General features: G+C 49.4%; 3 protein-coding genes across 4 annotated transcripts; 1 reads left to right on the forward strand and 2 right to left on the reverse strand.

Annotated features, from left to right (window-relative positions):
- Positions 1–473: 473 nt before the first annotated feature.
- On the reverse strand, positions 474–8,249 carry dctd (dCMP deaminase). Its single transcript, XM_070856475.1, has 6 exons — positions 8,146–8,249; positions 6,329–6,416; positions 5,761–5,896; positions 3,401–3,517; positions 2,805–2,901; positions 474–1,604 (listed from the first exon to the last, which is right to left on the reverse strand). Exons 1-6 carry the CDS (start codon positions 8,184–8,186, stop codon positions 1,520–1,522), a joined length of 564 nt encoding a protein of 187 aa, XP_070712576.1. The 5' UTR covers positions 8,187–8,249; the 3' UTR covers positions 474–1,519.
- Positions 8,250–9,465: 1,216 nt separating this feature from the next.
- Positions 9,466–15,469, reverse strand: cep44 (centrosomal protein 44). Of its 2 annotated transcripts, none has more exons than XM_070856472.1 (11): positions 15,342–15,469; positions 15,130–15,227; positions 14,445–14,592; positions 14,181–14,318; positions 13,210–13,287; positions 11,812–11,946; positions 11,263–11,391; positions 11,045–11,143; positions 10,449–10,520; positions 10,146–10,183; positions 9,466–9,835 (listed from the first exon to the last, which is right to left on the reverse strand). In XM_070856472.1, the coding sequence occupies exons 2-11, from the start codon at positions 15,219–15,221 to the stop codon at positions 9,775–9,777; spliced, it is 990 nt and encodes a 329-aa protein (XP_070712573.1). In that variant the 5' UTR covers positions 15,222–15,227; positions 15,342–15,469; the 3' UTR covers positions 9,466–9,774. The 2 variants fall into 2 exon arrangements, with proteins under 2 accessions (XP_070712573.1, XP_070712574.1); XM_070856473.1 differs by having other exon boundaries at positions 15,130–15,254; positions 15,342–15,375.
- A 489-nt stretch (positions 15,470–15,958) lies between these two features.
- On the forward strand, positions 15,959–26,011 carry fbxo8 (F-box protein 8). Its single transcript, XM_070856474.1, has 8 exons — positions 15,959–16,063; positions 17,569–17,674; positions 18,646–18,729; positions 19,956–20,100; positions 20,294–20,420; positions 21,456–21,574; positions 22,024–22,220; positions 23,880–26,011. The coding sequence occupies exons 2-8, from the start codon at positions 17,569–17,571 to the stop codon at positions 24,065–24,067; spliced, it is 966 nt and encodes a 321-aa protein (XP_070712575.1). The 5' UTR covers positions 15,959–16,063; the 3' UTR covers positions 24,068–26,011.
- The last annotated feature ends 1,489 nt before the right edge of the window (positions 26,012–27,500 follow it).

Raw genomic sequence — 27,500 nt, forward strand, 5'->3', positions numbered from 1 at the left:
TCGATGATTTCACCTCAGGATGAAGCGTCTCTAAATCTGTGCCGATTGGTCATCCAGGTGAAAATGTGTTGGTGTCGACTTGTGTGTGAAATTAGCGCTGCACTTACTGAACACGCCTCCAGTGGTGTTCGGCACAGAGACCACAGCGACGAATGGAGCCCATAAGAAGGTGAACCACTAGTGAAGCAGTCTGTCAACATACTGGTTTGTGATATTGTTGAGCTTGGACTGACTCACTTCACTGGCATCGTCAGAGCTTCTCTGGTTTCAGAGGAGGCTGCACCGAGGCCACGTGGTCACAACATGGTAGCTCTTCCCTTCTCTGACCTCTCCAGCAGCATCTTTAAAATGTGCTGTCACTTACACCAGATGCTGTAACAGGACAAACTGTAGACTCTTTACATGTGACTGCAATGTAGACACATGGAACAAAGCTAACCATCTGAAGAACAGTGATCACAGTGGACAGCAGCTCCTGTGGTCCCACTTTTATTGACCCCAGCTGACACAGTCAAGCACACATGTACATACATGTTAATACACACGTAACAGATCAGCGTTCATGCATGCTGGAGGGTGACTTGTTCAGCTAGTAGCAGGTAGGACAATACAGTATATTAAAACAAAAGCCTCTTGGTACCCTGGAGGAAATCTAAAATAAAAACCTGCTTTCTGACTGATCATAAAGGAGACAGTCAGCTGACACGTTTTACTGTAACTGAAAACAGAAAGACACGTTCTAACGTAGGAACTCACAACACAACACGACAGGTAAAACAGTCATTAAAAGTCAGGTGTGTGTCCCTCACTGAGCAGACATTACAAACATGTGCACAGTGTGGGAAGGACACATGAACTCAACTGCAAATGATGATCATCATACAGAGCAGAGATTCAGTTAGCCAGCAGAAAACAGGCCAGTAACAGTGGAGCTTGTCTCTGGGTTGGATGGTGAGAAGGTCCATCCACTGGTAAACTCTTAAACCCCCCCCCCCCAGGTCCAGCTCCCGGTGATCAACATAACAGCAGTGATGTAGCGGGCAGTCCACTGTGACTGCCAAAGGTCAAATGAAGTCAGCACCACGGTGCCTCTACAGTACTTTAGTGTGGGGCCGTGTTTGAAGGAGGAAGCATTTCCCCCCCGAGCAGAGAGCCGTGACCACATCTGATTCACAACAACAAAGATTTTAAAATCAAAAACAGGAGGAAAAGTCCTTGTGTGTTCCTAAACCCAATGGGAGCTTTAAAAGAGAGAAACAAAAAGCCAAAGCAGCGCTGAAAGACCTTCTGCCTCCGTCAGCCACAAAGGCCGAAGCATCAAATTAAAGTATCTTGAAAATCCAGTTAATCAAAATATCAAACGATGCCAAAGTCGAGGTATCCTTGAGTTTTCCTTTGGACAGAGTGGGGGGCAAGAAGACCTACAGAAAAGAGGCATCAAAGTCCCTTTCAATCTCGTCAGTCTTCCTCGCCGTCCCCGCCTCATTCAGCAGCTCCCCAAGGTGAGTCGTCTGCATTTTCACTTGGCCGCACCGTTCAGCGTTCCAGGGTGGTTAATGGAATTAAAATCAATGACAATCTCAGTCCTCTTGGGCTTGAACTGCCTGCCAAAACACACAGAGGGAGAGACAGCCTGCACATGAGTCCGCCACGCACCCACATGGGACAGCAAATACAAACATGGACCACCATCAAAGTCACCCCCCCCCTCCTCCACTGTAGCGGGAGGACGGAGCAGAAAACCTTGTTTTTAACGACTGATGAAAGAAGTCTATTAGAAACCACGAGGACGTGGAGGTACTTTGCAGCTCGTCCAAACACGCTACATGTTTGGGGCCCAACACCCTGAGGACAGGGCTAGCAGGGCCGTGGCTACCAGGTGACTGTTCACGGTGTGTGTGTGTGTGTGTGTGTGTGTCGTCGCCGCCGCCCCACCTGACAGATGACCTGCAGTGATGTCACAGGTCCACAGGGGTTTGGATGCCCGGGGGCCGCACCCACAGAACACCCCAAGGCTAAAAGGGGCTCCCTAAAACAATCCTACACACAGTAAGAGTATCAGCCTGTACAAGGAGGGGGGGGGGCAGCATCACTGGCCTATTAGCTCCACTGTGTAAAAGTATCACACTGCTGTGCTGAGCCTGGACAGAGACGCTCTGAAAGAAGCCCTTTGGCCTCGTTTCCTCCTCCTCCTCCTCCTCCTCCTCCTCCTCCTCCTCCTCTTTACTCAGCCTCCTCGGTTTGCTGTGTGTTTGAGGTTTTCCACTTGCCAGACCTGACTGGCACCGTCAGACGGCCAAATGCAGCGAGGCACTGGGAGCCGTTTCTCAGCGTTGGAGACCTGACCAGATCTGACCTTTAATTCAATCAACCAGGAAGCCTCTGGCATGCCTTGGAGCACTTTGGCTGCCCTCAAAAAATTTGTCATCACCACCCGCCTCCTGCATGTCATGACTGCTACTGTTCACTGTGGTGGAATCAGTTCAGTCGGAGAGCCACAGACTGACAGGGCTCCCATCTGACCGGTGCTGCGTGTTGTTTCCATGAGGGGCTCCTATATAGGTGCTACTGGCCTGCCTTTTGGTAATCGTTATGAATAAGTGGTCACACGTGGATGGTGAAGAGCACGTCAGATTCCACAGTGAACGTATAATGGAAGTCCACAGACACTTTAACTTTTCACTGCAGAGTGATATAAATAACAAATCTGGGGTAAAAGCTGGTGACAGGTGATTTACATCGGCGCCTTCAAGGCCCAAAAAGCATCACTTTGTCTAGATCACCAGAGGAAAGTAGTTCCTCACCTGTATTGTATGCCGGCCATGCTGAGCAGCCGTCTGGAAGCCTCCATCCCCGGAGTGTCGTGGTACTTATCAGACAGATAGATGACGTCTTTAATACCTGGACAGCGAGGCGGGGGTTAATGCACAATAAATTAGACTCTCCTGAAGAGAGAGAACAAGATGAAGCAGGAAGGAAGAGCTGACCGAACTGTGTTTGTCCCCTGGTTTGACCACATCTGTCTCACTGCTCAGTACAGAGGATTGACCCTCGTGACTCTCATGGCCACCATGAGGACACACTCTGTTCGTACAGCGAGCCGCACTGAACATCACAGCCACTGGGGGGGCAGTAAATCATCATTTGTTTTTGACTGTGAGGAAATCTGCCCCCACAAATCTTTTTGTGTGTCTAAAATGTGAGGCTGAGCTGAAGGGGGTTTCTCATTTTAAGTTTTCACCGAAGGCTGGAATGAAATATGGGCCCACGGTTAGCACCATCTTTAAGCACAAGTAACTGAACATGACACGCTGCCACTGGCCTTCAAAGAGCTCAGCCTGAGCGGGGCACCGGCTCAGTCTGAGCGGGGCCAGAGTGTGTCTGCACTGGTAACACCCACCTGCCTGGATGATGAGCTTGGCACACTCGTTGCAGGGGAACAAAGCCACATACATGGTGCAGCCTTTCACGTCGGCGCTGTTCTTGTTCATAATGGCGTTGAGCTCTGCGTGGCACACTGTAGGACAGAGCGGAGAGACACATCACAGGTTTCCTCGTTTCCTTCCTTTAATTAGGATGTTCTGCGAGAAAACCCACAGTGAAAACAAACAGCTCCAACGTCCATAAATAAACTTGTTAAACAAGCCCGAGGCAGACGGAGCCTGGCTCCTACTATGGGGAGTGTTTCCTCCAGTGTGGGCAAAATGAAACTCTTCAGAAACACACTTCCACCGGACATTTATCCAGTCAGGTCACAGTCAGGTCACAGTCAGGTCACAGTCAGGTCACAGTCAGGTCACAGTCAGGTCAGTGGCTACCCAGACTAACACACAGCGCCTCAACACAGACAAGCGGCTGGAAAATTCTTTGCTCCAGTCCTCACACCTCCATCCAACCCCGCTGCCACGGTCCTGGATCTGCCCCTCCCTTCACAGCTCATGGCCGGGCTGCCATGGACAGAGCTCGTCCTGATGATCTAACGGCCAGACTGTCCTCGGGGGTTCCTGCCATCACTCATGAGGAGTACGCTGCAGTAAGCTGGTCACCTCACTTCTGTCTAACCAACTAAAGGTAGTTAGTCTTTGGTCAACAGTCAGTTAACCAGTTTCAGCCCCGGTCCACATTCCATCACGTGGTGCCGGTCGGCCGCGGCGGTCATCAGGCGTTCATCAGCCCGCTCCCTCTGACCCAGGAAGCATCTTTACTCACACCACTAGTGCGGTCTAGGAGAACGTAACCTGGTTGGAACTGATGGCATTCATGATGGCTGCATTCCATTTAGGTGAGCCAGTATCATGGCTCTGGTGCTGTGCATGCTCACTCACTGACGTGCATCACTGGGACACTTTATGGGATGGAGCCATCGTTAACGCTGGTATTTCCACCAGTGCTCTGACAAGTCTGTGTGTGAAGAGGGTCTAACACCAGACTCTGATCATTCAGACCAGTATTGTGATTCAGTATGGGATTCTTTTTTAAAAGTTGCTTATCTGTATTACTGACTACACACGATCAATAAATCATTCCACTGGTCTGAGAAACACAGCAGTGATCCAGTCATCACCTAAACTGCTCTCTCCTGTCGGCCAAGCCAACGTGCCCTGATGGAACGAGGGGACTGATGCATGAGTCCGCGTAAAAACATCTTTATCTAACTGTGAAAGCCTTCAGTCACAGTAGAACAGGACTCACTTCGAGCCTTGCAATATAATTATCATAACTTAACCTTTTCAATAAAACCTGGAAAAAGAGCAACGCAGCACTGCAGAGCACTGAGAGGTGAAGGAGACTGTGGGACCAATGCAGAGCCCTGGACATTTCTTCATCAGTTGTCCTCTGCCTCCCTCTAGTGGCCACAGCTTGGCGGTAGAGACGTGGAGGGACCTGGGCAGCACAGTACGGACAGCTGAAGGACCGCGGTCTGCCTCTAACATGTCACCGAAGCACCACCGTCACGTCCCGACAACCTGACTGGGAGACGGGCCGCTTAAACGCTCGAGAACAATCAGTCAATACAAGAATGTGAAGCTACTCCAATGCAAATAGTCAATGAGGACATGGGGCACCTGCCGTTCAGTTGGACCAGGATAAATCAGACATCCTGGACTCCTGTATTAAATGTTCAGAAGGAAGGGGGGCTGTGGTTGGGACTGTCCAGCGTTAGAACTACACTGTTCACACTGCGCCTGAGACCGGTGGACCAAGCAGAGTGTGTGTGTGCACCATGTGTACACCTCCAGAGAACTTGGTGGGTAGTCCAAAGCAGTGGACTGGAAGTGGACTCTGGACTACGACGAAACTGGACGTACCCCTGCTACATGCGAGGGTGGAGGACATACAGACTGACCAGTATAACCAGTATATAACCAGAGGAAGATGTGTGGAAGCCTTTATTGGAGTCTCTTGGTGCACAACAGTTTGTGAAATTTCTGTGTTGCTGAAATCTGTGAAACTCCAGTGAGGTGGAACCAGACTGTGGAGGGTTTAGCGCTCTCTCTCTCTCTCTCTCTCTCCACCACTGTCATCAAGAGCAGGGGCTGTGTGTGTGTGTGTGTGTGTGTGTGTCACACTTACGACCGGCTCACTCAGGTTGTTTCCTCTGGACTGGAAACAGTGAACTGCACCATAGATGAATGTCTTCATCTTTTGGCAGGTTAGAAGCACAGCTGCTCAGGTAACATTTGTGGAGCCTGACTAAATCTAGGTGTGTGTGTGTGTGTGTGTGTGTGTGTGTGTGTGTGTGTGTGTGTGCGTCCTCACCGTAGAGGTATTTGGTGTCAAGTGGGTCATCAGCAGACCGGGACCACGGGAGCAGGTCATCGTCACAGCCGTTGGGCATACCGTTGTAACCTATGCCGACGATCTTATTCTCCTGGTTCACTATACAGGCCCCCACCTGCACAGAGGGACACGGGTTCCACCGTTGGGTTAGCTGCACATTTTCAAAATGCCCACCAGTCCAGTGCAGCATAAAATAGCTGTGTAGCTCTGTAGACAGGTCTCAAAGGTTGGCAAAGTGATCCCCTCACACTCATAATGTGCAGAATACAGAAGGTCGTACATCTGAAGCCAGAAAAAGCTCTTCCTGAACATCATCATCATCATCATCTTCCTCTTAGAAGCAAGGAGGACACATGTCGGGGGCATTTCCCATTTTAGACCTTTAACAGTCTTTGGTAAGGGAGCTGGTCTACGATTCATCATACAGAGGACCCACGGGCACTTATATGTGTCTACTGTTTGTTAGTATGCCTTGTATGAGTTATTAAGAGGAGCACAGTCTACATCTTAGTGAAGTGCTCTAACACACACACACACACACACACACCTGTGAGCTTGGGTCTTTGCTCCTTTGTGCTGACAGAAAGGCCACAGCCATAAAGTACTCTGGCCATTCCAGGTAGTCCTCTCTCTTCCTGGGGGAGGCAGTTCAGAGAAACACAGACAGGCAGAGGATGGAAAGTTGTGTGAGTCCAGAGAAAAGAAAATCTTTTCAACGCTTGTCGATGTAAGAGGATATTCATTGAAAGAAATCACAGCTTGTTTGTGAGCAGTGACACCCCCCCCATCATCATTTACACACCTGTCCACATGTTTCAGTTCTTCTTGTATTACCAGTAAACTCCCAGTGATTTGCACCCTGGGTAACTTCCACAGTCTTGTGCTGAGAAGCAGCTTCGTGTGTGTGTAATCTTCAGAAAAGCCCGGACATAATAGCTTGGCCTTCCTCTCACACGAGCACCGGGGGAACGGGCTGCAGTTTCATTACCTCTAATCTCCTTTCTGCTCTCTGGGTTTGTGCTACAAACTACATTTTGGCTTCATTTGGGCTTGGCTCAGTTTTGGCAGCATGCCCAGTGGCTCCTTTGACTCCAGACTGAATGTTAAAGTAAATCCTGCTCCAGCTCAGAGACACCGAAAAGACGTGAAGGAAACACCGCTGCTCCACATTTCTGCCCAATATACACGTCAACATAACACAGGGAAGTCATCATCAGTGGAAACACAAAGTGAAACTTGTTTACAGCAGGTCGGGGCCAATTAGTGAGCCCAGATCTCTATTATCTATCATATCACGTCACACAGGGATTGTTGTTGGAGTGTAGTATCCTAGTGAAAGGCTGTGCTCTGGGCCCTGGAGTAAAGTGTGGTGAGTCCTGTGCTGGAGGTTCAGCACTAGTGGTTTTCTGATGTAGGATGCTGAAACCAAAGGCGCTGGTGGAGTGGGGATCACCACACACACACACCTTACAGCAGGGGTGTCCAAACTACGGCCCGTGGGCCAACTGCGGCCCGTGGTCCAATTTTCACTGGCCCACAGGAAATTCTAAAAATGTATTGTAACACGGCCCACACAGGGAACTTGTGCTGGACTGTGTTGTACTTCTTACTCTCACCACTAGGGGGAGTAACGGTCTTGAACGAGGCAGCTTCTCTATAAAATGAGTAATAGAAGAAGAAATGTGCTACAGGTGACCCAAAATGGCAGAATTAAGGAAACGTAAGAGAGCAAGTGAGTGTAGAAAGTTTCTGGTGCTGGTGCTGGGGGCCGGGGGGGTACATCACCTCTAGTGGATTAAAGTTAGCAATACAGCTCACTTCTAGTGAGTGGCCCAGCCCTTTGTATGTTTTTCTGTATGTGGCCCTCAGTGAAAAAAGTTGGACACCCCTGCCTTACAGCCCCGGTGAGATACTGTACTGTATTTCCATTTCACACACTTTGCCTCCACAGCAGCTCAGAGGGAAACACACGAGCACGTGGTCAGCGCAGTAACACTATGCTGCTGTTACACATCCTGAGGAGAACTTTAAAGCCCAGGAGCTGGAGCTGATGATGCAGTCAAATATCACCCACAGGCCCGCTGTCTCCCCAGCTCAAAGCCACCGGGCTGAGCACACGTGGCTGCTGGGGCCTGAGCGCTCCTCCGTGGGTAACATTTAGGACGTGGGGTCGGTGGTGGGTCCGCTGTCCCTGTCGGGCCTGACCGAGGCCTCCTGCCGGGCTCAGGGCTTCACATGCTGGCGGACAAGAGGAGGCACCGTGGGGACGCTCCACCAGGGCTCAGTGACTTTACCTCACCCCCACCCCCACGGAGGACCGAGCCTCTGCGGTCCAGCACACACACTCACTCACACAGCTGCTACCTGTTCACAGGAGCGGGCTCCGGCTGCTCTCTGACCTCCATGGCCCCGAGAAGACTCCTCAGAAGAAACACCGAGGACAGCTGATAACTTCACACGCTGCTCACGCTCAGCTACAGGCTGCGTCCTTACGTCATCAGGAAGGCGGAAGAAATCTCCCGCGCGCTCACTAACCAGGAAGTTAACCCTGTAATGCCCGAGTTAACCTGTCTGTCTGACTGTCTGTCTGTCTGTCTGTCTGTCGGTCACAGCAGATAGCCTCTTCACACTGTGAATACAGCACAGAGCCTTTACTCACGCTGGACTATTCCAAAGTCTGATGATTGATGATGAGTACATTTTGATTGTGCAACAAAAGTAATATGATCTGCTCAGGTACCGGATATTTAAAAGTGACCTGATGGCAGAAGCTGTATTTTAGCATTAAAGCAGACATTTAGGGCTTACTGCTGCCTGCAGGTGTACAAGATCTGTGGGACCTCACGCCGGCTGCTGTCAGACACAGGACCAGGCCCATCACGTGTCTTATTGGCTCCCTCGGTGGCTGCTGAGAGGCTGAGCTGGACCTCAGATATCCATGGGACGTGTTCAGGATGGACAGGATGACTGACACTGGTGCCCCTGACTCTGAAGGGTCAGAGCCAACCCTGAGCCCATCCATCATCCTAAGGCACCAGTGTGGTTTTGTTAGGCCTGGTTGAGTCTTGGGCTGAGGTGGGAAGTGTGCTGAGAACCGCTCTCTCGTGTTCCCCCTAGGATCCCACCCTCTATGGGAGCTCTTAGACCACGTAGACGTGACACCGCCTCCAAAACTCCACCTGTGATCTGACCACATCAGTCCCCAATCTCCGTCCCTCCTCCTGGCCCTTCACTTGGGATCTCATGCCAGGTCTTCACATGTGGAAACTGTCTAATAGCTTGAGAAATGATGACTTTGATCTGACATGATTTTTGAAGTGGGAGAGCTCAGAGTCACCTTCATTGTCTGGTCTTGTTCCCTGATTTGGTGTCAAAGGGCAGAAAACAGCCATTTTTCCCCATTTCTAAAAGTTTTGACATGTTTTGAAGTGAGACACCTCTGAACATGAAGCCTGTCATGGACATGGTTTCCCACAAACCCCTGCTCCCAGGACGCTGTCTGACAGCAACGCCTCATGGTCTCCATGCACTACGACACCCAGCCAGACACACTGTGTGTGTCTATATGGAAATAAACACACACACACAGATACATTTTTTAACTGAATGTATGGTACTTGATTGTGTTTGCAAGCAGAAAACTGGAGAACAAGAAGAAATATGATGTCAACCATATGATCCTTTTAATTCACGGTAAAGAAACACATTCACATGAGCACCTGCGGTTACAGCAAATCCCATTTTGGAGGGCTGACACAGTGGACGTGATCTACGTCATGCCGCACTTTCACTGTCATGGTGACAAGATTTCCTCCTCACAGTCACTCCAGCCGAGACGGGAGATAAAAGCACCTACAGGAGCGTCTCTGCTCATCCAAAGGACAAGTAACCAGTGAGAGAAACTACACAGCCTGTGGAGGAGTATTCAAGATGACACCAGAGTGAGCCAGGACTGAGGGGGGCAGCCGGTCCGAGATCATCACTGACCTTCATTCATTTACAGGGTGCTGTGAAGGGCTCGGGGTTCTTCAGCAGGCTGGAGGTGCTCTTCAGCCTACACACACACACACATACACAGTAAAATGAATTAATTAGATTCACTCTGACAACTGCAGATCAATATCATATTAATCATATAATGCAGAGCACCACCTGATGAAGAGTCATCCCTTCGACTCTTCAGTCGGTGCCATTTTACAGCTGATCAGTGATCAGTAAGTCAAGGTGTCCTGTGTGGACGGAGTCACAGCTGAAGCAGAGCTGGACAAACAACAGTGTCCTTTCTCCAGGGGTGAGTCCTGAGCTCCACACACAGGAGAGGACCTCGGCTTCATGTTCAACTATAACCACAACCAACAACTCACATGTTCGAGATCCTCTCCAGCCTCTCCTTCAGATCCTCCTGGACAAAGACACAGGACAGACACCGGAGTGATTGTAGCTCCCAAACACTGACAGACGTCTGCTCTGCTGCACCGGGACATGGCCCGGACGGTCAGCTAGTTTAGAACACTGAACTTTACAGGGTGATCCAGGATGGTCTTGGGAAACCACTTCCCCAATCACAACATGAGAGCAGTGATACAAGCAATCCGCTGATGACCACCATCCTCTAAACACTGAGCCTCATCAGTGAGAGGCTGGCAGAGCTCCGGCCAGTGGCTCACCTTGGACGCATCCGTCACGGAGCTGCAGGAACAGCTGGAGGCAGGAGACGGACATGCTGGTGGGGCGTGAGTCTGTGACAGACAGGAGAGACAGTAAAGGGAGACACACCACAAAGGGTCACTTCATGTGGAAATAAGCTCAGTCAAGGGCTCATCTGAGCCTGCTTAACAGCGTTTAACCCCCCCTTGTGAAGGTGACCAGTGGGCTACTACGGTCCAGGGGTCTCCTGACTCCAGTGAGCGGGGCAGATGAATCAGAGCCCCTGTCCTGCTCAGTCTGTGCTCACATGGTCTCAGATGACCTCTTCACGTGCCAGGAACGGTGCCAGGTGTGCACGTCAGACACATCTTTTATTATTCTGGCTCAGCTGTCACACATGGCGTCCTAAAAGCTGTTCCACTCATGTTTTTGTCTAAAAACTCAGAGGAATGAGAAGAGCTCTCCAGCTTTGTGTTTGTGTGTGGGCGGGATTTGTGTCACAGTGATAATGATGATTATCTTCATGCAGCAGAGAACACAAATAAACAGAATATAGAGACAAACACACAGAGGATGAACGGCCAGAAGCCTGAAGACGTCCCCGTGTTCACTGTACCTGTGCACTGCTCAGGTCTACTTTGGTTTCCAGTAACAGGACTCTGCTCAGCAGGTTTTCCCAGCTGTCTCTGGAAATGGTGATGACTTGTCCTTCGTTCTGAAACACAGCATGATCAGTATGGCTGCAGCGCCCTGGTCTGTCCAGTAAAGGAAGGAGACCAAAGAGAAAAGGGATGAGCTTTGAAGGGCAGGAAGAGTAGAGGATGTGTCAGGAACCTTGTGAGTGTGTGTCCGTCTCTCCAGTTCCTCCAGGCGTTTCTCCAGGACACTGAGTCTGTGGAGCCCAGGCAGCAGACTCTCCATCTGGGCCTCCAGGGCTGAGAGCCTCCCTCCCACCTCTGAGGACTGACAGGAGACACTCAGTGATGTTTTATACCACCACGTGGTTGGCCTCCTCTGCGCCGCATGACTTCAGGCCTTTAACTACTGGACTCCAACTACACGTCTGAAGGTCACCTGTGACCTCTCTGGATGAGAGGCGATGCTCGGAGGCACGCTGGCTCTTACAGAAACAAACAGAGACTCTGACACATTTAAGATGGCATGCCAAGAGCTACCGGTCTGTACCTGAGTAAAATCACTCTTATGGTGACAGGTGCACATTCTGTTTCCAACAAAGGCAGTCTCCATCTTATCCAGTGTGTCAGAGGTGGAAAATCGATCACAACCAGTTTTTATGTCTCCATCTACTGTCCAAACCTTTACTACTCTGAACCCATCAACTCTCATCTATCACAAGCTCCTGCTGAGTGTGTCAGTGCTCACATGATCAGCGGTCTCCTGGTCCTCGACCCCTGCCAGCTCTGTGGCGGGAGGACTGGGGGAGAAGGCCTCTGCATGGTGGGGGTAGGTGGGAGAGGTGGAGGGATTCTCTGCTGCATGGTTTACAACATCAGAAAGCTGAAACACATAGAAACACAGAGGGCTTCAGCTAACGACGGACAATATTAAAGCAACGACTCAGCTCTCTGTCAGCAGTGTGTGGCCCGTAAAAACAAAGTCACCTCGCATTTGGATTTTTGAAACAGATTATGAACAACTGTCAGTTGCTCCTCAGATGAATCGTGTCCTCGATATGATGATATTATCAGTGGCTGAGGCCTTCAATCTCTACTTCCTCTGCTCTGCTCTGCTCTGTGATTCAATGTGTCTGCAGTCAGCTGTAGACAGTTACCACATCTGTCCAGCAGAGGGAGTCCCACATGCCTCTGGAAAACAGAGCAGGCAATTATGGCGCTCTGTGCAGGTTCAAAGTCTGGAGAAACACCGGTGGAGGCCGTCTTAACCCATATCTACGTCCTCCAAGTGCTCCACTCATCTGTCCACACTTTGTTCATATTTTCAGCCAAACCTTTATGACAACTTTGATTCCAGCTTGGTGGAAAAGAACCTCAGCAGACACAACAGTGGTGATGTCTCAGATCTCAACAACTAATGTCCGATTTCCAAAATTAGACTAATTTAAATCTAACTACAGCACACGATCCAGTTCCTATCCAGGCTCAGATTAATCTTATGAACACACAGACACTGGCAGACCTGGTTTCAGGAACCACACACCTTTAAAAGGTGGAGTGACTTGTAGAGAATGTCTGATTTTACATAGAGAGATGAGTACTGCTGTTCTCCAAGTATCCAAGTACCACATCTGTACCAGGTGAGCAGGAAAAATAAAGCACAGCCGACACTTATCCCTCCGTGGATACTCCAGATCGTAGCAACCAGAGCGTCTCAGCTGAAACACACTGTGCCTCCAAAGAGCTGTGAGGAGCTCCCAGGAGGGGCTGCTGCTTTCACCTGGGAGAAATCCTTTGTTGTACACCGGTCACGTGCTCTTTCCTCCTTTTTGTCCGTCTGTCCATCTCTTACAGTCCGCTAAGTACTGTGTTCAGCACTATGTTCAGTAGTATGTTCAGTGCTATGTTCAGTAGTATGTTCAGTACTATGTTCAGTAGTATGTTCAGTGCTATGGACGGGGTGTCTGAGTGACCAGAAAAAAACCCCCAAAACTGATTCATCAGTCATGAAAAAGGCAGCCTGGTGGTCTGTGGCAGCGTCCGTGTTAATCTGGCATTTCAGCTCTTTTGACTGTTGAGCCCAGACCTGTTGAATCAGATTCGACTGTGAAACCTGTCAGTGGGGGACTCCCCTATTTTTACTTACAGTCTCTGCGGGTGTCAGTGCTGGATGAGCGTCTCCTCCACCATCCACCTTGTGTGAGGCAGGACACCTGAGCCGGGGCTACAACACACACACAGAATTCTATTGGATACTTGACAGAAGTGGTTCAGTGTTGTTGGTCTACTGCAGTGATATTTCAGGTCTCCTCTAGGTAAACTTCATCACTGTCAGCACCGGTCACATGACTGGTTTTAGGTCTGGAGGACTGAATCACCGCCTCGCCCTGTGGCTGCACCACCAATGACAGGGCACGCACTGTCATTTGGTGGTCAGTTGACAGCCGAGGCACTGAGCCAAAGACAAAAATGACAACAGGTGTCTCAATTTTGATTCTAAATTAAAAACTGATCAAGTCGAGCTTTCAGTCAAGCACTGAGTGTTTGTTTGACACTCAATACAGAACTTGGCCAACAAGAGTATTTCTGGACCATTCCTCCAAAAGGTACTATTTTATAATTTCATATAATCTCCTGTCGAAAAGGCCTACAATTTAAAAAAAAAAAAAATAATAATAATAATAATTTGAATACGTACGTGACAATTTTCAGGATATAAAACCAATCATCTGTTGATCTTTATCAATCAAAATAAACACATGTTTAAATTGAAAATGGAATTGAATTGTGACCTTGATTTAAATTGTCATCGGTGTTGTCTTAGAGGTTGCATAGACCTTTCCAGCTGAGTTTAACACTGATGGTAATGAGACACCCCTCCCCACTGATTAGCCCGATGAGATGGACAGATTTCAACATGCGTCTCACTGCAGAGATGTGATTACCAGCTACTTTAGTTTTTGGTTTTAGGATCTAAAATCTCAGACTGATGAATAATAAAAAACAGGAATGCTTTGCTGCTTTTAATGTTACAGATTATGCAGTTTGCACTTACACAGACACGTCTGTAATACACGTAAATGTGAACTAAACGTGAACCAGTAACAGGCTCTGTACCTTCCTCAGGTGGTTGTGTTTCTGCAGGACCAAGTTAATGATGTCACAGACGACAGAGATTTTCCTTTGAGAGAAACCCCACTGGAGGAACTGCTGCTTGGTCAGTACTGGCTTATAGTGGAAGACATCTCGTAGGGCCTTCACACACAAAACACACACACACACACACTCTCAGTGGAAAGGACTACTACAGGCTGGCAGATTAATTAGAAGTGCAAAGTAAAAATCCACTGAGCACTAGTAGTCTAACAGTGTTTGTGTTACCTTATAGAGCGCGTCAGTGAAGCGGAGGTCTGTTTTGCCGGTCAGCTCGAGTCCAGCTGCCATCAGCTGCTCAGCAAAAGGTGGAGAGAAAGAGGTAAGAGAGTAGCTCACCACCGGAAGAAAAGCCGAGGGATCTCCTTTGGAAAGGCTGGTGGGGGAATAACAAACAGTGTGCAAGAAAGTGAGAAAACTGAGCTCGTCATGTGCCGCGTTAACACTGCACACTGTTAAAAAGAGTTCTGTCAGTAACCTGATCCAACTTCACGATCTCAGACCACTGAATCAGTCATTCTACTCTCATATCTTACACATGGCATTTGAACTCATTCACTCGTGAGTAGTAGACGCTGTGCTCCTCCTGGTCTGTATCACTGTGTGTCAGATCTGATGTGCTGCGATCACACAGAATCAGGACCTGTGAGCCTCACAACAACATCTCAGACTCACTGCTGCACTTCTTCTCTGTTCATCTTACTTCCGGACTGACCTCCTGACTGTGATGTCACAGTCCTGTTGGAGAAAGGTCTGCATGTCTGTAAGAGGCTTTTCACTCCTGGCAGCCAAAACAGTTACTGGTGAATATAATGTTCTGTTCTGTTGTTAACTCGTCGAGGTGACATGGTGTAGTATCGTCCTATCGTAGGTGCTCTGTGACTCTAAAATAACTGGCAGTTTAATGGCCTACCCATCGTAGTCGACAAGTCCTGGGTACTTGATCGCCCGCAGCAGAGTTTCCAGCTTACGAAGACTACCCTGGACATCTCCGGCCGACAGCATGTCTATCTGTAAGCAAGACAGATGGAGATACGTCTGTTTTCATCAGTAGCGTCCATGTCATTAGCTAGCTAATGCTGTGTTCTCTGAGGCAGCTGTAGTGGACTAATAACTTTACCAAACCTGTGTTGTTGAGGAAAGGTGGCGTCAGTGGAACCCTAGATAGCTAGCTATTTTGATTAGAAACTCGGTGTGGTGTTTAATTTCTGAATGTTCAGCAGCTCACCCCTGATCCAGAGAGTGCAGCGAGTCCGAACAGACGCTAACAGCTAACAGCTAACAGCTAACAGCTAGTTTTGATTCTGCCGGGTGACCAGCAGCACGAAGCGCGATTGGCTGTCACAGGCCAGTAGCCCACGTAATGTAACGTGCTGACGTTGATGACGCAGGCTGCACGCACATCGCCGTCGTGTGTTTGTTTTGTTTGCTGCTCTCTCCTCTGCCCTGCTCACTTTGTCAGGCTGTGACCCGCAGCGCGTTGTTTCCTAGGAAATGAACGCGTCTGTCTCGTCATTTTAAAAGTGTAGACATTCTCTGAGTTTGTCTCTATGGAGCGGACAGGGGAGTGACAGGGGGAGGAGCAGCGGTGACAGGAGGAGGAGGAGGAGGAGGAGGGGGAGGAGGGTGACAACACATGATAAGTGATCCAGTAATAGGCCAGCGACACAATATGAAAGGTTCGTCCTGAGCCGCGGGAGCTGCTGCTGCCCTGTCTGTCTGTCTGTCTGTGTGTCTGTGTGTGTCTGTCCGGATGAAGTGACTACTGGACTCGTTGGTAGCAGGGAAACCGCGTCTCCAGCTGTTCTTGTGTGCAGGTCGGGTTGTCAGAGGATCACTAAAGTCAGGTGGGTAACGTTAGCTCGGGTCACGGCGCTGTGTCGGACTCATTTGGACCTCCTGCACTGTGCTGGTACAATAAACGAGATAAATGTCATTAAACATGGCGGCACGGTCCACCAGCTCGGGTCAACCGCTGTCTACTCAACTTTAACTAGCTCGGCTTGCTAACTCGGGGATTTAGAAGAACAGAGTGTGAGTGACAGCCAAGTCAACCAATGACGTTCCTCCTGGAGTGTTGTTGTGCTGCGTTTGGCCAATGGTGTCGATGGGGAGGCGGGACTACAGGGCTAACTACCCTGCTAGGTGCACTGTTGAACGCTGATGTTTACAGCAGGGCACTGGATTTGTTTATGCAACACGGCTGACGTTTGTCTGGACAACAGGACCGGAGGGCCGGGGTCACAGGACCGGGCTCACAGGGCTCATAAGGCTCACAGCACCGGGCTGACAGTCAGCTTACCCGGTGTCCCTTGCCTAAATCTGAGGCTTAGGTCAGATGTGGCATAAATGTATCAGCACGGCTATGTGCACACTGTAAGTCAATGATAATCTTCAGCAGTTGTAAGCACTGTGCGGGTTTAATCCAGGAAAAGTCTAGTACAACAACGTCATGATCATAAACTTGTGTGAGTGCCACAGCTCACAGATCAGCTGTTAAAAAGATGGACTTCAGTCCTGTGCAGACAGGCACCCACCACAGCCGGCTGGCAGCCAAGTGTGAATGTACAGATCATTGTGTGGCACGTGTAATAACAGCCCCTTCGTTTAAACCATGAACCACTTTAACACAGGTGAAGTGTCGCCCTCCAGCTGTGATCCAAACCCGATCAGATCTCTTTGAATCTTGACGACTGAAGCCGTATGTTACTGATGAGCTCATGTGGCACATGTGAGATGAAAAGGGAGCAGGCAGGTCTGTCAGCAGCACGCAAGCTTCACCAGAAAACACCAGCAGTGGTTCACAGTCCGACTGGACAGGACGGACAGAGTCACACCTCAGGCACCACCATGTACTGTTGTTGGACTCTTTCTGTGTAAAGCTGTGCTCAATTGTTTGGTTCACCAGAGGCCAGTGTGAACATGTTGTAGTGTTTGTTTGACACAGAGTTTAATCATATGCACAGTGTCCCGGGTGTCTGCTTCATCTCATTTCTGACCACATTCTCATTAATTCATTATTCATTATTCTCTTTTTCTCATCTCAGTTAAATGATTCATTCTTATATTTCTGCTACAAACTCACTGATAAGGTGAGATAAGGTGGCCAGCTTCGTCAGGTGTTTGTCTGTGACCAAGACTTTTCTACATGCAGAAAAAACCAACATGGCACAGTTTAAAAAAGAAATGGGAATGATGAGATTCCTGTCTGTGTACACCTGGTGAGCATGCTGTGGTATTAGTGCTGGTGGTTCACCCTGTGAGCAGTATTTAACCTGCGGCTTTAAACAACAGAAAGACACTGCGTGCTGTGAGTGAGCGGCTCATATTGTGCTCCTGTTATTTCATTAAGATGGGTCAGGCACTGTGGAAGCTGCCTCCCAGACAACAGCAGCAGCTTCAGGAAGAGCTCGCCGACCGACTGGCTGACCGAGGAGGAGGAGGAAGAGGAGAGCAAGGTAATCGTAACACTTGATGACACTAATATCACCCTGGGCTCAGATTTTACTGGTGTATGGGTGACTGCTGCTACCACCAACAGTTGACAGAAGTGTTTCTGATGTGATCTGATTGTGGTTACAGAAAAGGAAAAGCAGGATCTAGTAACCAGCCCTCATAAATCTACTATGAGCTCAGAGAGCAGCGATTCTAGTCAGACTAAAGTCTGAATGTGTTGTTGTTGACAGTCAGCAGCCTCATGTGTAAAGTGCCTCGTTGTGTGTGAGCTGGCACCGTGCACCTCTGATGTGAGCCACAGTTTAATGACTCAGGTTTACACTGTTTGCAACGTAAGTGATGTTTTTGGACAGGACATTAAATAAGTACATTAAATAAATGAAACCGTACAAAGAGAACTTAATGGACTGAAAACACTGTTCAGTTTAGATTACAGACGTGAGAGCACTGGATAGATAAATGGAGTGGGTGAACGCTCTCTGGAGGTTTCTTGGTCACCTTGTAGCCTAAATAACAAGTCATCTCACACTAGTAGTTTGCTGTAGCCTTCATCCTCTAATCAGTATGTCTGTGGGGAATCTCAAGTTCTCTCCATTCTCTCCAAAATCTTTAAGGATAATCTCTGATAAAGATTTTGTCCACATGGACCACTGTTGGGTCCATGTGGACAAAATACAAATGTTTTACAATTCACCAAAAAACAAGTACATGGAGCATAAAGACCCCAATATAACCAAAACGGATGAAATGAACATGAACTATATCATCTATGTTGATTATTTGCTGTATATGAAATAAAGAGCCAAAGATAAGTCTGAGATGGTGACAGTAACTCGGTGTGTCTGGTCAGTCTTTAGCCCCATTGCATGCTGGGACAGTGTGTCATGCTGATCAGCAGTAGGCAGGTGAAGACTGCGTGTAAATGTAATAAGGGGAAAAGAATCATCCTGCTTTCTGTTTGATGTGTTTTTAGGAAGAGATGGAGGTCCCCAGAGAAGAGCCCCCCAGCACTGTTATGGACCTGACATCTACCATCTGCTGAGGACACGCATGGGGGGTATGGACACAGTTATTATCATCAAGCTGTCTGCTTGTTTGGTCTGTAACAGGTCAGAAAGTGCTGAAAACTGGAGATCAGCATCTCCCAAAGCCGAAGACAGTCAGCGACTCAAAGCGATTAATCACATATTAAATTAATTGATACTTGAAGAGTTGCTGAAACTAATTGCTGAATGGACTAACGGCCGTATCAGCACTTTGTGACTGCACTGCTGGCTCGTGTATTTGGGTTGCGTTCTTGGGTTAATGGGGCTCGGTTGCCTACCCAGGGAGGAAGCCATTCCTTGAGTTAATTCAGCCACAAAGTGACGCATTTCAGACAGATAATCCAGCACGAGCCATGCATTGTTGCTGCCTCCATCTGATGTCTTTGTGGTGGGTTAAGTGCTTTTATACCAGTTAGTACTTTAGGATTACACCGCTAAAAGAGTCTATTTCTGCTCTGGCAGCGGTTGGTAGAAGAGATTAGATTTAAACCAACGTGAACATCTCCACAGCTGTAAGCGCTGTGAGCTGGTCGGTATGAAACGGGCCGTGACACAGCAGCCAGGAATGAGGAGAGGGAGACAGAGCCGTCTGACTGGTTCTTCGGCTTCCTCTGGCAGTGATTTAGCGCACATCGTGCACTGTTTTCTTCCACGAGCAAACCTCCATGGGCTGTCAGCACACGAGGATGTCAGAGGCTAGCTCGCCACGTGCTGTGGTCTTTGCAGTGTGTTCAACAGAAGACATGAAGAAACAAAGCAGTCTTTTTTTTTTTATTCCCCTTTAAGGTTGCCTGATTTATTTATCAAATCGTAAAACTCAACAGCGATGCTGTAAAAAAAGCCCTTTTTTTCCAGTAGGACAGAGAAGTCTTTGTGTAAAATGTGCAGGAAAATGAGTGGAAGACACTGAGTGAGACACTGAGCAGGTGATGTGGGAGGAGAGAGGACATCTGATGGAGGCTTGTGTCTCAGAGACCTGCCCAATGCACAAACAAGGTCATCAGTGCTAGTAGGCTGGCAAGGGAGAGGAGCGTATCCCAGCAGCCATTGGGTGAGAGGGACTGTTGGTCTGTCAGAGGGCTCCACACACACACACACACACACAGCCCTGATCTGTGGGGGGGGCGGGGCAGGGGTGGAAGCCTGACTGGAGGAATTCAGACTGTGTTTCTGTGTTTCTGCTGTCACTTATCTTCTTCTCCGCTCTTGTCTGCCTCTTCCTTCCTGGTGACTGTAGGTAAAGAACAGCACGGTTTTATAGATCTGGAGATGTTGCCGCCTGAATTGGGCATCACCATACTGTCCTACCTGAATGCTACTGACCTGTGCCTGGCCGGCTGTGTGTGGCAGGACCTGGGGAACGACGAGTACCTGTGGCAGGGGTAAGGAGGCTTGGCTGCAGTGTCTGTCAGATAAGATAAGATAATACGAGATAAGATAGAACTAGGAAAGAGTGCATAGATCAAATACAACCAATGTGCACAGTGTTAGAATAGAAAAGGTTGTGGGTAAGGATCATGGCTGTGTATGAGGGCTCTACTCCTAGTTGATGTGTTTGTGCTGTGCAACCTGTAGGCTGTGTAAGTCCACATGGGGACACTGCTCCATCTACAACAGGAGGCTCCCCGCTGGCTTCTCCTACAGGAGACTCTACCTGCAGCTAGACGAAGGCAGCCTGACGTTCAACGCTAACCCACAGGAGGTAACGCAGACCCCACGTCCAACACCTCCTGTCCTACAGATAAAACAACAGCGGCCGATGAGCCTTCTACGTCTCTGTGTCGCCACTGCGCGTCTGCATGGCCGCCATATTGGGGGGGGGGGTCAAGATCTGCTAGTGATGCTAGCTAAATGTGCTGAGAGATTCAGACCTCACAAAAACTCCGGACAGATTTTCATAACATTTGGTTTTGCAATAAACATAAGAAACAGAACATATGTTGAATTAAGTTCAGTTAGAGGAGGAGGATCTGATCAGCTTTATGCCACAACATGAACCTTCTTAATAGACGCAACTAACAGTGGGACACACAGGCTGTGATCTCTGAACAGGAAACCTCAGGTGTAAATTATTCAGAATGTCTGCTTTGTGAGTTTCTCCAAAAATGTAGATTTCTTTATCTGTTAGCTTGTTATAAAGCCTCCTGGTGCCTTGTTATTGTGTTGATAATTAAATCATTATGAAATAAACTGACCATTTTAGTTCATCAGACTCCAGTTAAGAGAAGATATATAATATAATATGATATAATATGTGGGTCCCAATGTTAACTGTAGTTGAAGTCTGGATCTCTGCACAGTTTACTGGAGGATCTTGACCTCAAGTAAACTGTGCAGATGCAGGCCACATGAACAAACACGGGATCTATGTTTCTGTCTCTGTGACACACAGTACCTCATAGCCTCTGTGTCTGTGTGTCTGTGTGTCTGTGTGTGTGTGTGTCTGTGTGTGTGTCTGTGTGTCTGTGTGTGTGTGTGTGTGTGTCTGTGTGTGTGTGTGTCTGTGTGTGTGTCTGTGTGTGTGTCTGTGTGTCTGTGTGTGTGTGTGTGTGTGTCTGTGTGTGTGTGTGTCTGTGTGTGTGTGTGTGTGTGTGTGTGTGTGTGTGTGTGTGTGTGTGTGTGTGTGTGTCTGTGTCTGTGTCTGTGTGTCTGTGTGTGTGTGTGTGTGTGTGTGTCTGTGTGTGTCTGTGTGTGTGTGTGTGTGTGTGTGTGTGTGTGTGTGTGTGTGTGTCTGCAGGGTATCGGTTATTTCATGTCTAAAGGCATACTAGTGGATCATCCCACCGAGCTGGCCAAGTTCATCTTCTACACCAGACGGCTCAACTGGAAGATGCTGAGGATCTACCTGGATGAGAGGTACACACAGAGCACAGACACACACAGAGCACACACACACACACACAGAGCACAGACACACACACACAGAGCACAGACACACACGCACAGAGCACAGACACACACACACACACACACACAGTGCACAGACACACACACACACACACAGAGCACAGACACACACACACAGTGCACAGACACACACACACAGTGCACACACACACACACACACAGAGCACAGACACACACACACAGAGCACAGACACACACAGTGCACAGACACACACACACAGAGCACAGACACACAGAAACGTCACCACTGGACACCTCAAAATGATGAAAAGTTTCCATGTTTAAACTTGTTACAACAGCTGCACTGTTCTGTACGTCCTGAAGAAAGTCTAAAAGCTTCACCTCCAACCTCATGTGCTCAGTGTAGGTAAGCATTCAGTCTGTGTGTGTGTGAGCAGGCGGGATGTCCTGGACGAGTTGGTGACCCTCCATAACTTCAGTAACCAGTTCCTCCCCAACGCCCTGCGAGATTTCTTCAGACACATCCACGCCCCAGAGGAGAGGGGGGAGTACCTGGAGACCCTCATCACCAAGTTCAGCCACAGGTTCTGTACCTGTAACCCTGGTCTGGTCCGGGATCTGGGCCTCAGTCCTGGTGAGTGCCGACACACAAACTGCACAGCGGAGAGTGCATGCTGCGTCTCAGCCAATGCTGTCCTGGTTGTTCACACGCTCACTGGTATTAATGAAACACTCAGACTTCGTGCAGCATGTGGCCCCCCCCCCCCCGTCCGAGATTCAGATCAGGAAAACTCCCCAAACTACCCTTAAACTGGGAAAACATGGAAGAAAGTTCAGGAGGAGGAGGAGCAGCAGAGGAGGAGGGATGCCCCCACAGGACACACACACAGGAAATAGATGGTGTGTGTACAGACCAGAGCAAACATAGAGGTAGACTGTACCCTGTAAAACATACAGTCTGATGAATATGAAGATAACTGTTATTTTATTTTAAAAAATCATTTTGGAAGGGCTCTGTTAATGTGGTCATTAAAGTTTGTGGGACAAGATATTTACTGAGGGGACGTGTTACATTTGGATTTATGAGGCCTCTCTGTCCTGTTGTGTGTCTGTTTCTCATCAGACAACATGAATGTTTCTGTGCCGCAATCATCCAGTTCAAAGTGGGTTGGCAGTTGTGCACATCGTCAGTGTGTCCTGAGGGCGGCGCTACAGGACAGCATAAACTACCTCCAGAACATGTCAGCTCCGTCTGATTTAGATTTTCTCCTCCGGTATGCACGTCAGAAGTCTGGCTTGATGGGAGGAGCGGTTTGATGGCCTCCTGTGGTCCTCTCTGCTCCTCTCAGGTTCTCTGTGGTCCCGCCTCGCCTTCTCTGTGACAGGTGTAGTGATGTGGATCTGCTACTGTTGTGAACTGCCACAGGGTGAGGGGGAATTGGTCCAGGTTGAGTTGCCCGCCAAAGGGGGGGTGGGTGGGGGTTGTTAGTGCCAGCAGAGCGTAGAGAAACAAGTCCCTGAGTCCGACTGTTAACTCCTCAGACCCATTCGTGTGATTAGTGGGATCAGTGTAATGGTTTGGAGCCCAGAGGCAGAGACGGGTGGACGGCTGCATTTTCATCACTGCTGCCCCCCACCAGCCCCCCACCACCACCACCCTCCCACCCTCCCACCGCAGCAGCACAGCACACACTTCTCTTATTCATCATATTCCGACATAACAAGTCCTACAGCCGTCCTCCCGTCCTCTCCTGTCTGCCGCTGCCATGTTGTGCTTGATGTCGTGTCATGTCCTGGTTGAGCCTGTCCTGGTTGACCCTGTCCTGGTTGAGCCTGTCCTGGTTGACCCTGTCCTGGTTGACCCTGTCCTGGTTGACCCTGTCCTGGCTGACCCTGTCCTGGCTGACCCTGTCCTGGCTGACCCTGTCCTGGTTGAGCCTGTCCTGGTTGAGCCTGTCCTGGTTGAGCCTGTCCTGGTTGACCCTGTCCTGGTTGACCCTGTCCTGGTTGAGCCTGTCCTGGTTGAGCCTGTCCTGGTTGAGCCTGTCCTGGTTGACCCTGTCCTGGCTGACCCTGTCCTGGCTGACCCTGTCCTGGTTGAGCCTGTCCTGGTTGAGCCTGTCCTGGTTGAGCCTGTCCTGGTTGACCCTGTCCTGGTTGACCCTGTCCTGGTTGACCCTGTCCTGGCTGACCCTGTCCTGGTTGGTCTCTTTCAACCTGAGGTGTGAAAGCTTGTGAGGGTCAGATGGGCCTCTGGGCGCTGGGTGACGCTGTCCTCTTGTCTCTCTTGCAGATGCCGTGTACGTGCTGTGCTACAGTCTGATCCTGCTGTCCATCGACCTGACCAGCCCCCACGTCAAGAACAAAATGTCTAAGAGGGAGTTCATCAGGAACACTCGCCGAGCGGCACATAACGTGTCGGACGACTTCGTAGGCCACCTCTATGACAACATATACCTGATTGGCCACGTGGCTGCCTAGCCCCACCCACCAGCTGTCCAGTAGAAATCCTCGCACTGCACTGAAGAACAGGAAGTGGTGACCGGGCCCTAAACGTGTCTGCAACATGGCGATATGGACTTTAACAAGCTTCGTGTCTGTGGAGAAACGGAACAACAAATAAGTGTTACTAAAGGGATCCTAGAAGACGTAAAGGTGAGCAGCAGCAGTGAGGCTGCTTCAGTCTGATGTTTCTCGGACCACGTCCCCGCGGACGGGCGAGGTAAAGACGACCCCTGGGATCCTACACGGACAGCTGGGACTAACGAGGGATGAGGAGACGCCGCTCCTCCTCGGCCTCACGCAGACGGTCCCTCTGATTCCCTGTTGGACACGTTCGCCAGTGTTTGTCACGTAGGGAGTGCCACAGGGGGGCGCTAACACCAGGCCAACACAGGATCATCCACTAATATCACTAGCAGCACTTAACAGAGTCTCACGACAAGGACCTGGTCTCTCTCAGGGCTTTTCCTTTTCATTTAGGGCCAGCGTGAACAAGACAACAGAGCAGAGGAGCACTTCCCTGGCCTCTCTCTCTGTGACGAGCACAAAGCTGACATACGTGTGCTTGTTAAAGCCTGATACTGTTCATAACGAGGTGTGACATCTGATCATTGGCACAGTCAGTCGTCTTAGGATGTGAAACTGCCCCCAAACTGAGTGAACGGGACAAGAGGAGTTCACTCTGAACAAAGGAGCCATGAAACCACGGCTGCTCTGGGACAGAAATCCAGAGGGAGGAGGTAGACGAGTCTCTGCAGCGGACTGCTCCATCAGTGACATGAGAGTAGTGGGGGATGTGACGGGCTGGAGGGCAGCTCAGCCTACAGCAGGTGAAGTGATAAACAGACACACAGATTCTGATTTGAATGTTCCTGAGCTGAAACAGGCCCATTAAAATGCTGAAATGTGAAGCAGCTCCACCCGACAGGTCCGGACCACTGGTGAACGCCTCAAATGTGAAATATTTTAACATTCATGTACGTCCTGAAAACCACATGAAGGCAGTTGATCATGATATGTGACGGTGACACAGGTGAAAGTATTTCAGTGCTCTGGGGAGCACGTGTGTCCAGATGACTACTGACGCTGAATGTATTCCCACGGTGTGTGTGGACGTCACCGCTGGGGGAGAGACGAGCTTCCTGTGAACTCACGGCTGTAGAAGAGCAGGAACACTGCAGCTGTAGTCCAGTCAGGAGAGGTGTCCCCCCCCCCCCCACACACACACACATGAAGGAGAGGAGAGACCCCGGAGAGCAGCCCTGCACAGTGAGGGAGCAACGACCAGCTCTTTATCATTATGATTAGCAGGAAAATTAAAACGATGGATCACATTCGTCACTGTGAACGATTCTGACGAGGAGGGCGACACGACAGTAGAGAGGACGTGGCGTGGGACTGGTGAATACACGGCTGTGCAGAAGTGATGCCCGGATAGGTGTCACACACAGTGCGGTCGGTGTGCGCGGGGAAACAGGAGAGCCTGCCCACGACGCCTGAACGCGGCACGGCGGCCTCTCCGCCAGCGAGTCCCAGCAGCTAGCATGTAGCGAGCACTGAGGGTAGCCATGGAGACAGAGCGGGTCACACATGAAGGAGCTTTCTATTGACACTGTTTTTACATTCCTAACCTAGATACCAAGCAGCATCTCTCTTTACTTTGCTTTCCTGATCGTAGGTTCTGTTAAAGGAGCCTCTCCATCAGCTTTTGATTTGTTGTATTCTAATTCTACAGATAACAGATTTATTCTGCGCGTTAACGCTGATGCTGCACTCTGAGTTAAAGCTGGACTGAGTTCTTTAAATGATGAGAGAAATCCACTTTCTGTAGTGTTTTTTTCTTTGTGTTTACTAGAAGACTTTATGACTGACAACATGTAACTGTTCCTAATATCTGACTTATTAAATCTGGGCTTGATTTTACTGACGTGTTTCAGCCTCCTGCAGGTTCACAGCTCAGGCTCCGAAAAGGAGACAGAAACGTGCAGCGCTCGTCTGGTTTGATCGTTGGCTCAGTGGTCGGTCTCACACAGTATGTCCACATAAGAACAACCTACCTGCAAGGAGTCACATAGACGGTGTGCATGAAGTGAAAATGTGACAGGACAAGAAGACATTTTCACAATTATAACTGCATCATCAGAGCTGGTCCTAGTCCAAAGAGGTCCAGTCTTGTCTTCTTGTCCAATCAGACAAGAGGTTAGTCTGATCCAGGCCCTGAAACACTAACGGAGCAGGCATTAGTCTGATCCAGGTCCTGAAACACTAACGGAGCAGGCATTAGTCTGATCCAGGTCCTGAAACACTAACGGAGCAGGTATTAGTCTGATCCAGGTCCTGAAACACTAACGGAGCAGGCATTAGTCTGATCCAGGTCCTGAAACACTAACGGAGCAGGCATTAGTCTGATCCAGGTCCTGAAACACTAACGGAGCAGGCATTAGTCTGATCCAGGCCCTGAAACACTAACGGAGCAGGCATTAGTCTGATCCAGGTCCTGAAACACTAACGGAGCAGGCATTAGTCTGATCCAGGTCCTGAAACACTAACTGAGCAGGTATTAGTCTGATCCAGGTCCTGAAACACTAACGGAGCAGGCATTAGTCTGATCCAGGTCCTGAAACACTAACGGAGCAGGCATTAGTCTGATCCAGGTCCTGAAACACTAACGGAGCAGGCATTAGTCTGATCCAGGTCCTGAAACACTAACGGAGCAGGCATTAGTCTGATCCAGGTCCTGAAACACTAACGGAGCAGGCATTAGTCTGATCCAGGTCCTGAAACACTAACGGAGCAGGCATTAGTCTGATCCAGGCCCTGAAACACTAACGGAGCAGGCATTAGTCTGATCCAGGTCCTGAAACACTAACGGAGCAGGCATTAGTCTGATCCAGGTCCTGAAACACTAACGGAGCAGGCATTAGTCTGATCCAGGTCCTGAAACACTAACGGAGCAGGCATTAGTCTGATCCAGGTCCTGAAACACTAACGGAGCAGGCATTAGTCTGATCCAGGTCCTGAAACACTAACGGAGCAGGCATTAGTCTGATCCAGGTCCTGAAACACTAACGGAGCAGGCATTAGTCTGATCCAGGTCCTGAAACACTAACGGAGCAGGCATTAGTCTGATCCAGGTCCTGAAACACTAACGGAGCAGGCATTAGTCTGATCCAGGTCCTGAAACACTAACAGAGCAGGCATTAGTCTGATCCAGGTCTGAAACACTAACGGAGCAGGTATTAGTCTGATCCAGGTCCTGGAACACTAACGGAGCAGGCATTAGTCTGATCCAGGTCTGAAACACTAACGGAGCAGGTATTAGTCTGATCCAGGCCCTGAAACACTAACAGAGCAGGTATTAGTCTGATCCAGGCTAGTTTCCACACTAGATGTGATGATTTGGTACATCTTG

This window comes from Pempheris klunzingeri, chromosome 3 (assembly GCF_042242105.1).
Source record: "Pempheris klunzingeri isolate RE-2024b chromosome 3, fPemKlu1.hap1, whole genome shotgun sequence".
Lineage (NCBI taxonomy): Eukaryota > Metazoa > Chordata > Actinopteri > Acropomatiformes > Pempheridae > Pempheris > Pempheris klunzingeri.

Coding starts and splice junctions, on each gene's coding strand:
- cep44 (XM_070856472.1), bottom strand. CDS start 15,221: ATGCTGTCGGCCGGAGATGTCCAGGGTAGTCTTCGTAAGCTGGAAACT. Junction 11,392..11,811: donor ACCAGGAGACCGCTGATCAT/GTGAGCACTGAC, acceptor GTCTCCTGTCAG/TCCTCAGAGGTGGGAGGGAG. Junction 10,184..10,448: donor CCGTGACGGATGCGTCCAAG/GTGAGCCACTGG, acceptor GTCTTTGTCCAG/GAGGATCTGAAGGAGAGGCT.
- fbxo8 (XM_070856474.1), top strand. CDS start 17,569: ATGGGTCAGGCACTGTGGAAGCTGCCTCCCAGACAACAGCAGCAGCTT. Junction 17,675..18,645: donor AGGAGGAAGAGGAGAGCAAG/GTAATCGTAACA, acceptor ATGTGTTTTTAG/GAAGAGATGGAGGTCCCCAG. Junction 20,101..20,293: donor GACGAGTACCTGTGGCAGGG/GTAAGGAGGCTT, acceptor TGCAACCTGTAG/GCTGTGTAAGTCCACATGGG.
- dctd (XM_070856475.1), bottom strand. CDS start 8,186: ATGGAGGTCAGAGAGCAGCCGGAGCCCGCTCCTGTGAACAG. Junction 6,417..8,145: donor GAGCCCGCTCCTGTGAACAG/GTAGCAGCTGTG, acceptor TGCCTCCCCCAG/GAAGAGAGAGGACTACCTGG. Junction 2,902..3,400: donor CAAGCTCATCATCCAGGCAG/GTGGGTGTTACC, acceptor CTCGCTGTCCAG/GTATTAAAGACGTCATCTAT.